The sequence below is a fragment of the Octodon degus genome, unplaced genomic scaffold, assembly GCF_000260255.1.
Source record: "Octodon degus isolate 3935 unplaced genomic scaffold, OctDeg1.0 scaffold00141, whole genome shotgun sequence".
NCBI lineage: Eukaryota > Metazoa > Chordata > Mammalia > Rodentia > Octodontidae > Octodon > Octodon degus.
In genome coordinates, this window is record NW_004524717.1 from 2311415 (window position 1) to 2325288 (window position 13874).

Here is a 13874-nt window from a genome sequence, read left to right on the forward strand (position 1 = left end):
TGCAAGTGCACACCAGGGGGCGCGCGCGCCCAGCAGCTGCCGGGCAGCAGCCAGACGCCGGCGCCTCCGGAGCCGCGAGGCACGCCCCCCTTGAGAGCCGCCCCCGGGGGCCTGGATTATAGACAGGCGCTCACAGCCAATCGCACGGCGCCGACGCAGCCGGGGCGGGCCGGCTCTCCAGCGCGGCAGTATTTACTGCGCGAAGCCGGACACACGGACGCAGGCAGATTCGCTGCGGTGTAGCGGGCGGTCCCGGTCAGACCGCTGCTGTAGGCTGCTGCCTGCTGCTGCCTTCTGCTGTTTGCTGCTGTCTGCTGCTCCCTGTTGCTGCCAGAGGCCGTCGGCGGGAGGCCCACGCGGGACCGCTGCGGCGAGCGTGCGTCCGTTGTGCAAGCGAGCCTCTCCGGCCTCCTGGGCGCCCTCGTCGCGCTCCATGCTGCGGCCCGGCCCCTGACGCCGCCGCCGCGGGACCCATGCCCTGCGCGTCCGGGGACAGAGGCTCGGCGGCCGCGCGCCGGCGGGGCGCCCATGGATCGCCACTCCAGCTACATCTTCGTCTGGCTGCAGCTGGAGCTCTGCGCTATGGCTGTGCTGCTCACCAGAGGTGGGGCGCGAGGTTGGGGTCTGGGGCCCGGGGCGTGGACTGGGGAGCGCTCAGGGGCCACGCCCGCCCGGAGCCGCGGTCGCCACGGGTCGGTGCTTCTGGGCGCTGTGCGGTGACCTCGCCCGCGAGCCCCGGGCGGAGCGGTGGTTGGGGCCCCCGAGCCTGTGGCTATGAACCCCTGGGGCTGCGGGCCCGGCGAGAGTGGGCTGGCGCTGGCGCTCCGACTGTGGAGTGTGGCCCTGCGCGTGTGTTGGTGTTTGCGCGCGCGCGCGTGTGTGTGTGTGCGTGTACGCGCGCGCGCGTGTGTGCCCTTGAGCCTGTGCCCGGACCTGGAGTTTCAGATGTGTGTCTGCGAGGCTGTGCATCTCGCAGTGCCTCGGGTTTCTGAGTGTGTTTGTGGGTGTGACCATGGGTGTGCGGTCTCCGGGAGTGTAGGTGTGCGGGAATGTGTGTTGTGTTGCTCCTCCGTGTGTGAGAGGAGGAGGTGCTATAATAGGTCCCGTCCCGTTCCTCACTCTACTCGACTTTGACCCAGCACTGCCCTCCACCCCCTAAAAGAAAAGAAGCGCCCTAGGTCTCTTGCCCCCGCAGGCGCGCTCGCCTTTTAGCAGTAGCCCAGCCTTGAGATCCCGGGGTCCCCTCATCTCCCAGCAGGGGAGTCCAGCTCCTGTGCTCTGAAGGGCTATATATATAATATATATTATATATATATAATATATATTATATAGGAAGCATTATTTAGCCTTTGCAGCCCCCACTTTTCTCTAATTGCCATGTAGCAGGCATGAGGTTAAGGATAAGCTGGCCCGCGAGGATGATGTGCTACAGTATTTATTTATTTTGGAAGGAAGGGTGTAATTAACCTAAATAACAGCCCCAGCCGGCTGCAGAGGGAGCCTCCTGGCCCTATCAAAGGCCGGCAGGAGCGGGAGGGACTGGGGCTGACTTGAAGTCACAGATACCGAAACTATGTGCCTGATAATGATATAATTAGGGGATCAGAGATTTCTGAGCGCTGCGGACTTCAAACGCTTTGAGCGAAGCCAGCAGCCTCTCCTGTAGCCATCTTGACTGAAGCAGACATTTTTGTTTAATCACCACATACAGTAACTAGAAAGGGGGGAAACAGAAGGGCATTGTTCCCTGTTTCAAAATACCAGTCCCCTCCTGGCCTTTCGCATGCCACAGGAAGAAACTTTATGAAACGACAGAAATATAGTTTTAATACAGTAACACAAAAGTCCATTCTCCTGGCTGAAATATGGCTCCATTTTTTTTTTTTTTTTAAGAAAGTCTTAGAACTTTACCAGTTACCTGTCAAAAATTTTATTTTTGGTTTTAGGTCGTTGAAAATACAGTATTTTACATAGGTCCTTGTAAACATTGAAGCTTGTGTTCAGTTTTCCTTTTCTGTACCAGGTCAGGGCTAACAGACCCAAAATGGATTTCTAATCTGTTTTATTTATACTTTCAATCTGTGTGTGGAATTTGTCAGCCTAGGGATATGCTGGCATCACCGCCTTCGACTGGTGGACAACAAAGCAATCTTGGAAAGAGGAGGAAAAAGCAGGTCACTGCTGAGCAAAGTTCTTCCTTGAAACAGGAGGCTGGGGAAGGGCCTTGGACCCAAACCCAGGACAGCAGTTGGAAATGGAGCAAGACCTCTGGCTTTGTCTGTTCGTGGTTGCCAAAGATCCGCGTTTTGCCCTTGGCTAATTTTTCCTAGAGCCACAGCATTAGAGCGCACCATGTGGTGGCCTGGAATTTGGTCAGATAATTAAATGCGACACCTTACTCAGGCATTCACAAAACAGGGGAAGAAGAAAGGTGAATGTAAAGCCACAGTGCCAGTGTTTAATTTCAGAGTGGTTTCATTCCCCAGACAGATCTTCAGATTGGGAACTGGGAAGAAAGGGGGGGTGGTGCATTTGTCTACTGCTGTAGAGTGGTGTGGCTGTGATGGGTGACAATGACTGGAGCATGCCAGCTTGGATAGCAGAGCGGTTAGGGATAACTTTCAGGCATTGATTATTTCAGAAACTAGACATCAATGCACAAGCCTCAGATCTTGCATTGTGACAAATGGTAACAGTCTTTGCAACTCACAAAATAAGTTTTTATAAAGGAAACTTTTAATCACTTCCTGTAGAAAAATTTGAGGTTTCCTTAAGGAGTTTTCATTGAACCAGCAGAGGATTTGCAGTTTCAGTGTTTCCCCTTTTAGGTCACATGTTAAATTGCATGTAAAGCTGAGGAGGAGGAGGAGGAGAAGGAGGAGGAGGAGGAGAGGTCAGCCCTGCAGTTCTCCAGCCCCCTCCCCCCTTTTATGACTTTCCATTTGGGCTGAAAGAAATTGACTTTGGCAAGCAAACCACTAATTGTAAACTGCCTAGTTCCTGTTTTACAATATACTGACTAAAAGCTCCTCGGCATGAAAAGATCTTTATAGGCAAAGTTTGCCTTTTCTAGAGAGGTTGCAAATAGCTGCCTAGTTTCATAGTTTTAAAATCTCCTGACCTGGGCAATTTCTAGATTGTTGTGTTTCTAGTTAATAACTTTATAAGGTGTTACCTCAGGCTCTTAAATCTTGGCTCAGTCCTTCGGGATAGTAAACAATTCAGTAGTTCCGATCAAATATTTATACTGACAAAAGCTTAGCATTTTTATGCTGTATGGTTTTGTAGGGTTAAAATGAATAGATAATGTGACTTAAAACCTTATGGTAGAAGAAACAGTTAATGATGACTTTTCCTTCAAAAACAAAAGTATTTTTAATTTTTCTCTGCCTGTCAGAGCTCTGCTATGGTGCTTAGTATTTTCTCAAATGATGTTTAATTAATCAAACGAAGCACGGGCTGTTTGAGGCCATTTCCACTATACATGGGGGGCTACTGTAAATACACATCTTGGGTCTAAAATTAGTGCTTTGAACTTGAGACTTCGCATGGTTGCTCTATCTGTTCCCAGAGTCTGATGTGGTTTCTCATTGTTTTCAGGAGAAATTCGATGCTACTGCGATGCTGCTCACTGTGTGGCAACTGGTTATATGTGTAAGTCTGAGCTCGGCGCCTGCTTCTCCAGACTTCTTGATCCTCAGAACACAAATTCCCCGCTCACCCATGGCTGCCTGGACTCTCTCACAAGCACAGCAGACATCTGCCAAGCCAAACAGACCCAGAACCACTCAGGCAGCACCGTGCCCACCGTGGAGTGCTGTCACGAAGACATGTGCAATTACAGGGGGCTGCACGACGTCCTCGCCCCACCCAAGGGGGCAGCCTCAGGTGGGTGGAAGCTGGTCGTGGAAGCCTGCCTGATGGGTCGACCTGTGGCAGCCTCGACTTTGTGTGTCTGCTATTGATTTTGTTGTTAATGTAATTAGAGACAGCAGAGGGAGAGGCAGGACTGAATGCAAGGATGGGTTTCTATGGAGTGGCTTTATGTCTGCTGAGCATTAGATGTCTGTCTGCGTAATAGATTTTGCCTGTTTTTACAACATTTTGAAGACATTAAAAGAGCCGTTCATTATATCCAACATGATGGCTTGTAAACAATATTGTTTGTAAGCTACTTTGGATAGTTTTGCAATATTTATTTTCTAAATATGCTTTATTTGATTGTGAGCTATTTTGAAAGTATTGCCTGGTTAACATGGGCAGATGGTCCTGAATGCCTCAGATGAACACGCAGTTTGATCACTCTGTTTGTCGTCCCTTAGGACAAGGAAACAGGTACCAGCAGGACGGGAGCAGAAACCTTATCACTAAGGTGCAGGAGCTGACTTCTTCGAAAGAACTGTGGTTTCGGGCCGCGGTGATCGCTGTGCCCATTGCTGGTGGGCTGATTTTAGTGTTGCTTATTATGTTGGCCTTGAGGATGCTCCGAAGTGAGAACAAGAGACTGCAGGACCAGCGACAGCAGATGCTGTCCCGTTTGCACTACAGCTTTCATGGACACCATTCCAAAAAGGGCCAGGTGGCAAAGTTAGACTTGGAGTGCATGGTGCCGGTGAGCGGGCATGAGAACTGTTGTCTGACCTGCGATAAGATGAGGCAAGCAGACCTCAGCAATGACAAGATCCTCTCCTTGGTTCACTGGGGCATGTACAGTGGCCATGGGAAGCTAGAATTCGTATGATGGAGTCTTACCTCCCCTTCTCCAAAGCTTGGAGGCCTTGAGTTCTGCTGGACAGGAGCACTTTATCTGGAGACAAAAAAATTTAATCTAATCACCTTCGAGAGGCGAAGTGACCTCTGCAGACAGAACCTTGGAATTTCTTCTGAAGGATTATTTGCACAGACTCGAGTACAGTCAAATGTATTATTTGCTTTAAAATTATAAAAAGCAAAGAGAAGACTATGTACACACTGTTAGCAGGGTTGTTTGCTTCCCAAGGAGCTGGGATCGAGTACCTAGATAAACTCACTGCGCTCTGTGTAAGCTCCTACATCTTGATTTGTTGTAAAGATTTTTAAAATATATATATTTTTTGTCTGAAATTTAGTGGTGTCTTTCATAAATTAAATACTTAAGTTGGGGGAGGGTAAGCTGAGCATAGAATTCAGGGGTAGAGCATTTACCTAGCATACTTGAGGCCCTGGGTTTCATCTCTAGTACCATTAGGCCAAAGACTGGGAAGGTTAGGAAAATACATATAAACTGTATAAGGCTTAATTTTGCAGGATAATTCTGGTTTTACCTTTCCTCTGAGAATTATTATTTTGCTCTTTGGTGCTGGGAATTAAACCCATAGCCTCGTGCATGTTAAGTACACACTACCCCTCAGCTACACCTCCAGCCCTGAAAGAATTCTTAAACTTATTTATGCTAGCTATGATTGAATTTCTGAAATTGCCATAGCAAAGGTAATATTTATCAGCTTGATCCATTTGGTCTGCAGTATCATTATAAAAATATGTCCAACTCCACCCTAATAAAAATATTTATTTCTTAGTAAAGTTAGTCAATGTCTGGTTTTGCAGTGAACTTACCATCTAATATATTATTTTAAACCATTTCTCCTAGTGTTGGGGATTGAACCCAGGGCTTTTGTACCAAGCTACATCCCTAGCCCTGTTTTCAATTTTTAATTTTTCAGATGGCATCTCCCTACATCACTAAGTTGCCATGGCTGGGCTTGAACTTGCAGTCTTCTACCCCATCCTACCAGCATGCTGAAATTAGATGTACTCCAGCATGCCTAGCTTTGCAATTTAGTACTTCGACTCTGAAATTTGCCAAACTTTACTGACAGTGCTCCTGGCTTTCAAACTTTGTTCTTTAACACTATTGTACTTTTTCTCCCTCTTTCAAATTTTCTCAGTCCTTAGAAAGGTTTTAAATAGTGAACATCATGTGCCAATGGAGATTTAAAAAATACAGTGCTACTAGGTTTCTTGCCTCCAAATTATCCATTTATTAATATAACCAAGTAGAATATGGGCTTTAGCCAGTCAATAGTGCAGTTAAGGAGGATAGATATTTCTATTTTGTAATGTGGTCCAGTTGAACTTAAACCTATACCGTATCTGTACTTCCCCTACCCAAATGAATCTTCGTTATCTTAACTGTGAGAATAGTTTGCTATGGTAGGTTTTTTTTCAATTCCTTTATATATTTGAAATTTTTCCTTAAAAAATTAACTATAGCCTGCATATTGGAGGATGAAATCTTTCTTGTATTAATCTTAAAAAACACTTTTGCATATTTTTACCTGTTTTACAGTAAGCATAATTAGGGTCCCACAAGAAGACACGTAGAGTAGCCAAGTTCATGAGAGAATCTTAGATAGTAACACCTAGTTTAAAAATCAGAATCAACATTATATTAACAATTAATAGATCACAGGCCCAAACAAGTTAGGAAATGGAATAAACGCACATTTTAATAAATAGCAATTTGTATTGTGCTTTTTGAACATGTGTACTTTGAGAGGTATTCCTACTCCTGTTCTATCCTATCCTATCTTATCCTATCCAATCCTAAGTCCCTAGCTCAAGAGCCTAAGCACATGAAGCATGTTAACATGTTAGCACATGTTCTACCTCGTGGCTGTAGCGCTATGCTCCACAAGGGTGTCAGTTTTTGAGGGAATTAAAGAATTGTTAAACCTAACCCTTCTAACTTGGTTAGAGAGAATTGATAAAAATTGGCAGTGGTGAAATTTCTCCCCTTCGACTGTTGAAGATTGACTACAGGGTTGTGCTAGGGCAATGACCCCTTCAGTAGCCTTCCTTTATCTCAGCTATATGTGATCAAGTGTTCTTCCTTGGCTTGTTCCTCTCAGCATAGCAGTTCCTTAGGAAATAAAATGAAAGATTTTAATGTATGTGCATAGAAGCATTTTGAAACCAGTAAACCCCATCCTACAGGAAAGTCTTGGGTCTGTGCTGGTGTTTTCTAGGGATGGGGACACATGGCCTCTCAGACTATCTTTGCAGGGCCTCAAATTCTAGCTGCCTAATTGAACAGCGTTGTCTTCCTGACAACAAATCCTCTACCGTTAGATAGCATTCATTCAATGTTGCACTTGCTTCACCATGCATCTTGACTTTTGAGGAAAGTATCAGGAAAAAATTCTCTGCTTTGAGTTTTACTAAGGGCTACATATGGACCTCACTTTTGCTCCCCTTGAGACTCTAGAAGCCGCCACAAGTGGGAAATAGGACTGCTTATTAAGAATGACCCAAGGGCCTGGGGAGATGGCTCAGTGGAATAAGCGCTTCCCTGGCAAGTGCAAGGGCCTGAGTTCAATCCCTGGTTCTGAAAAAAAAAAAAAGACCCAGACAGCTGGGTTATTTTTCTGTCCTAGAGATGTGTAATGTTCAGATGTGGGTGCCATGCTGGGCTAATCAGGAATGATCCTTTAATATTGACATAAAATGCCCCCCAGTTTCCTTTCTAAGTGGAAATTTGCCCAAACTAGAGACAAATGAGAGTAAACTTGTCATGATATTTGTGTATCGACACCCCTTACATCCTGTCCCTTTGACAAAGTCAAACTGTATGGTGATGTCTTTTGTGTTGTGCCCCCTCCCCTTAGTTTGAATGGCTCAGAGGGCTTCCTAGAAATGGACTGTGTGGCTCTAATTTCTGTTGAACTGATTTTATTAAAAACACAGCACCCTAGGAGGTTTGACCTTCTAAAATACCAAACATGTCTGCTTTAGAAAAATCTCAAAGCTCTGCTCTGAAGGGCTTGTAAATCTGGGTTCAATCTGGGTTGATTATAGGCTAAAAGCTTGAAAGCAGTGGCATCTAGTGTCATGACTCAAGGCTGGTCTTTCAGGGGCCTGGGCAGCTTTCTTTTTTCTTACAGCCTCTAATTGGTCCTCTTCTTTGCCTCTCAGCCTATTTAACTTATTTAACTTTAAACCTCCAAAGCTGAGCAACCCGAGCCCAGGCAAATTATGGAAACTCTCTGAGAGCTCGGTGTTGTTGCCTGTTAAATGGGGACAGGGATTAAAAACTTAATAGGACTAGCTAGGGAGATGGCTCAGTAGAATAAGTGCTTCCTTGGTAAGTACAAGGGCTTGAGTTGAGTCCCCAGTTCCTAAAAAAAAAAAAAAAACTTAATAGGACTAGAATTATTGTGAAAAGGTATTGGAGTGCAGGACTTCGCCTTTAGTCCCCAGCACCAAAGGAAAAAAAAAATATATTTTAGCTGTTTCTGTTAACACACACTTGTCTCGGATTGCCTGGCTGTAGCTCAGTGGCAGGTTGCTTGTCTAAGGCTCTAGGTTTGATCTAAACAGCAAAAAACAAACTACACACACACACACACACACACACACACACACTAAAAACTTTTTAAAAATCTCAAAAGAACATTCCTTAGAATTTGAGACCTTATGTTCATATTTATATAGTGGCTGTTTTTATTTCACAAAATGTCAAGTCTTTGGATATTTGAGATTTGTAGGCCCTCAATTACCTGAAGATTGCTTTTAGCATTGTTAACATTCAGCTTACTGCTTCTACTTGCGCTTTTCTTGTATGTACTCAATATGTTCGTTTGTAATTGTTTTCTTTTTGGAATAATGTGCATGCTTTCTGATAGGAAAATTTTAAACCCACTGTACCATGGCACCTTGGCTCATGAAGCTTTTCTTTACAAGCAATTGGGTTGCAAACAGAAGTCTTTGGCAAAATTTTGTTTTTGTTTGCAAACTGCATTGGGTGACAAACGACTGTACCCATAGCTCCCACAGAAACACAGACATGGCTATCTTTTCCAAAATTGTAGAACAAATGAAGTTAGAACTGAGGTACCACTGTGCATGACAGAACGAAGTTCTCTTAGCCACAGCAGTTGGCATGGCTAATCTTCACAGTGAGGGACAGATGCTGTTTCTATGGCCTTTGCAGGCTGTTGTCTCATGGGTACAGTCTGACCAAATGCCACTATCAGTGACAGTGTGTCCCATCAGCTCCCCTAGCAAGAGACAATCATATACCACAACTGGTTTTTGGAAGTTTGGGAATTCTTTTTGTCAGGGGGAGACAAGGGTGGCTAGTTAATGAAGAATCATTTAATTTTTCTGGAGAGAGTTAATTTAGTTTATCACTCTGTGGATCGCAATTAAAATGGAAAAATTAACTGTTCAGATACCCAGTCGCTCTCCTTCTGTCTTCCTAATTCATTCTGTCAATGTGGCCCTCAGTCTGCTGACTTGAAAAGACAGATCACAGGTCTGAGAATTTGAGAGCTCATGAAATAATGAAATGAAACCCACTTTCCACCATGGCCACCTTTGTATTTGAGAATACAGTTTGCCTCCTAACCCTATGCGCAGTGATCCTCTGGCTGCTCCGCTCTGCAATGGTGATGTGGTCCACTTTTCTGTCACTGAGGATATGTGGAGATTGAACTTGGAAGGTAGCAGAGCTAAGTTTAACCAGAATTTTATTTCTTGGGCAAAGCAAGCAACTTTCCAGCGGATCTGCTGTTTTAGAATTGTAAAGTATTTATTACCAGCATGATTTTATTTATTGCAGCATAGTTTTCCCAGCATACTTTTCCTAGTCCATGAATGTGAAAGGGTATCAAGAAAGGCATTGATCTTGGCAGATGCGTTGGCAAACAAGTAGATCATATCTCAAGGCTTTTGTCATTCCTCAAGACTGTTAAGAGATTCATTTCACCTAGTAGCCAGTGAGTAGCTAGATCCCCTCTAGGGGGTATTTCAGATTGTGATTAGCAAATTAGTTGATGCCGACTAAATCTGAGGAGAACCCAGGAATGATCAACTGGTAACTATGTATCACAAGCCATTTTTATGTTATACTAATCAAATAGGCTTTGTAAGCCTGGAGTAATTCTACATGTAACAATTCTCAATCCGGTGCGAAAGTAGATGTCGGAATTTGTGATTTGTTTTTAGACAAGTGAAGACTGGGTTAGTTGTGATGAATTAATAAATGCAGAGGCTGTCGTGTAAATTTACTCTGAAAGATCTCGCATTACAAACCTAATGGAACAAAAATTGCTTTCGCAGTTAAACCCAAGAGAAATACAAAAAGCTCTTTATCCCTGGTCTCTTCCCTTTGGAATTTCCCTAGGGAACTTATGAGGACAGTGGAAAAACACAACACTTCTCAAGGCAGTTTCTTGCATTTTAAGTGTTAGATGTTTACACTGAAGCATCTTTTACTCAATTGAATAGATGTGGTTTTGATAACCATGGACTTTCATTCGTAGTTGAGGTATTTTCTCCTGGATTTAGGGGCTAAACAGTGAAGTCCCAGTGGGAAAGAGTTGTGATCAGAGGTAGCCTTTGTACACTTGCGTAGTCCAGAGGAGAGAATTAGATAAAGACCAGATTAAGGGTTTTCTTCAACAGCCATCTTGATTTAGGTCAGAGGTAAATGAACAAATGTGGTCTTTCTTTTTTGTCTGCTATCCTAATGTATTATTTTGCATATCATGTGTGTGTGTGTATATGTGATTTTTTTTTTTTCCTTTTGTGGTAACTAAAGATTGAACCCAGGGCCTTTACACTGAACTACCTCACTGAACCCTATTTTTTATTTGGGGACTAACTCTTGCTAAATTGCCTGGGTTTGCAGAAGCAAAAACTTGAGTCCTCCTGCCTCAGCCTCCTAAAGCACTGGCATTACGAGCATGCACGCCATGAGTGGCTTTAGATTATAATTTTTCTATGGGAACATGGGGCTATAGCTCGGTGGTAAAGCTCTCGCCTAGTGTATTTCAGGCCTTTGCACCAAACATAATGATTTTTGTATGGGAAGCCTAATGCATTTGCTAGTGAAGGGAGTTGGAGTGAAAAAAAAATTCAAATAGCCTGGAAATTAATGAAGCATTGCTAAGGTCAAATGGTACAGTCTGCCTTTTACGTTTGGTCTAGTCTCCAAGCTGAATTAAGGATGCTAGTTCTCACCTGGAAGTAGATCATTAACTTCCTTTAAACTATGAGTTGTGCTTTCATTGGAGTGTTTTAAGATACTCAAAGTTTCCATCACACCATGTTCTGATAAGGAATTAAGCACAGCCTCAGACAGTTCTGTTGGTTCAAAGATACAGAAGCTGCAATAGCAGCCTGCTTGGCCCACCCTCCCCAGTAGCTCAGTGCAGACCACCACTCTGGAGAAGAAAAGCCTTTTCTCCAGGAGATGAGCCTCTGTCCAAAGGCTGTCACCAAAGCAAGGGGACACATGAAGGATGCATCTTTCTTTTCTCGCATAGCTCTCAGCCTCTTCATTAAAGATCACCCTCCAGTTCAAAACTTGACCACTGCCTATCCTACTGCCACTTACGGTTTCACAATGTAGACTCTTCGGTGTATTTCTTTTCTCACATTGTTGTACATTTTCTTTAAAACACTTTTAAAATCCAAGGTAAATTTTGAATGTAAAAAGAACGTATGTGTAGGGAAATGATTGTTCATGACTTACAATTTCTCTCTTTTTTTTGTATTTTAGGGAAGGGTCTACAGGGTATTCATGGTCTCACTCCTAGATTGGACTCGTAGTGATCCACCTGTTTACAGCCTCCCAAGAGCTGGGATTACAGGTGTGTACCACCATGCCCAGTCTCAATTGCTGTCTCAGTGCGCCCTTGGGGAGGGCCTGAGAATCGAACCCGGCTCCTGTGCCTGCTTGCAGGCATTTTAATCCACTAGGCTGTTTGGCTGGCCCCCCCCCTTTTTTTTTTTTTTCTTTCTTTCTTTCTTTCTTTCTTTCTTTCTTTCTTTCTTTTCTTTTCTTTTCTTTTTTTTTTTTTGACAGGGTCATGCTAAATTGCTCAGGCTGAACTTGATCCTGCCATTCTCCTGTCTCTGCCTCTGAGAATGCTGGAGTTATGCAACCAGCTGCCAGGTATTACGTTGTTTCTAGTTTCTCATGTTCCTTACATTTATTTTTATTTTTACAATGTTCCATATAACTTGCGTGTATTTATCTATTTTCAATGAGCCTTGGCTCAAATCAATGTCAACCTGCTTTCAGTAGTGTGATTACATATATAAGTAAGTGTGGAGAAGAGAAACCCTACCTCTTGGCTAGTGGCATTCTACAATGCAAGGGTGGCGGTTGGGTAGCTTAGTGGTAGAGCCTGAAGCCCTGGCTTCAATCCCCATGACCAAAATAAAAAAGAAATACACCTGGAAATAAGAGAGCACAAACTCCCTGTAAAGCCTGCTGTAGCACTACAGCATTCGGTTCTGCGCTCAGTCCTGGGGACACTGCTCCTATAGATTGCCCAGGCTGCTGGAGCATGGTGGCCTCAGCTAAATGGTCTGTGCTTCCTTTTTCCTGACACTTGATGAAGCCAGTTAGTAGTGGTTAGTAGCTCAAAGTTCAAGGGACTGCACTGTGACAAATATGGAGGTCATACAATAAAACCCAACATCCTCCACCTTTGTGTCTAACAGGAAGGTTGTTTGTCTGCATTAGTATGTAAATTGTGGTGAGTTTCATCCATGCTGCTTTGAAATGCTCAATTTGTTTATCCCAACCTGGGAAACTAGCCTTTTCTTTGTAGGCAGAAGATTTATGGAGCTATTTTTCATGGCTCTCAGCGATGAATTAGGTTCAGCAGAGTCCTGGGATTCTCATTAATGCAAGTGAGGCTTCACTAGCTCAAACTCTGGTCCAGCTCTGACCCTGGAGCAGAGAAAGGTGGCCGGCGGGGAAGCCACTGGCCCAGGGCCTCTGCCAGCCTCTAGGGCTCTGTTGGCCTCCTGCTGAGCCACACAAGCGACTGAGGAGAAAAAGCCCCCCTTCACAGAGTCCATCACCACGGTACCTCATCTGGAAGAGAAAAGTGAATCAGCCCTTGCCTTTGGCTTCATCCTCCTTCTTATTCCGGGAAATACACCTCCCTCCTAGGTGAAGCAAGTCATCCCGCACGCTGCCCTGGTGCAGCTTGTTTTTGTGAAAAGCAGTTTTTCAAAATGCTCATTCTAATGCTTTTACAACTTATTTATTATTATTATTATTATTATTATTTTGTATTTTAGGGAAGGGTCTACAGAGTGTTCATGGTCTTACTACTAGATCAGACTCATAATGATTCTCCTATTTACAGCCTTCCAAATGCTGGGATTACAGGGACTCACTACCGCACCCAGTCTCAATCTCTGCCTCAGCACGTCCCAGGGGGCGGGGCCAGCACAGTAGGCCCTGGGATTGAACCCCCAGCCCCTGCACCTACTTGAGGCACTTTAATCTGCTGAGCTATTTGGCTGGCCCTTTTACAATTTATTTAGCTGCTATGAGTATACATAGTTTTGGCCTCTGAGGGATCTGGGTTCAAGGGTGAGGCTCAGCCTATTAGTGGTGGCACCTCGCGCTAATTAACTTCTCAGTTTCCTCCCTCCCAGAATGGAGATTAATAATACTTTCGACACTGTGGTGTTGAGAGTATTAGGTGACATAATGGAAATAAAGACTTAGCATTATTCCTTACAAAGCTGTGAGGGATACAACTCCCTCAGTTACAACTGCTAAGTACTCCTTCTTCATAAGCCATTGCATTGCTTAGAAAAGACACGCAGGTGGCAGGCGCTGTCACTGTAACTTCACACGAGGAAGAGTTAGACATCAGTATTCTTTGAATAGATTCAGAGACCCAGTGACGTTTTAGTGTTTGTTGTTGTTTCTTAATCCGTATCTTTAATTGGCTCCTTGTTATGGCTTGTGTCTAGGTGTCCCCACAAAACCTCGTGCAGTCACAGATGGGGCTTTTTAGAGGTAGGTGGATCTAGGATGTGTGATGCTGAGATTAAGCATGTGATGCTGGGATTGATTC

At 44.3% G+C, this 13874-nt stretch overlaps 1 protein-coding gene across 1 annotated transcript; it reads left to right on the forward strand.

Annotated features, from left to right (window-relative positions):
* Nucleotides 1-245: 245 nt before the first annotated feature.
* Nucleotides 246-5103, forward strand: Bambi (BMP and activin membrane bound inhibitor). Its single transcript, XM_004641750.2, has 3 exons — nt 246-604; nt 3601-3888; nt 4323-5103. The coding sequence occupies exons 1-3, from the start codon at nt 529-531 to the stop codon at nt 4739-4741; spliced, it is 783 nt and encodes a 260-aa protein (XP_004641807.1). The 5' UTR covers nt 246-528; the 3' UTR covers nt 4742-5103.
* Nucleotides 5104-13874: the final 8771 nt, after the last annotated feature.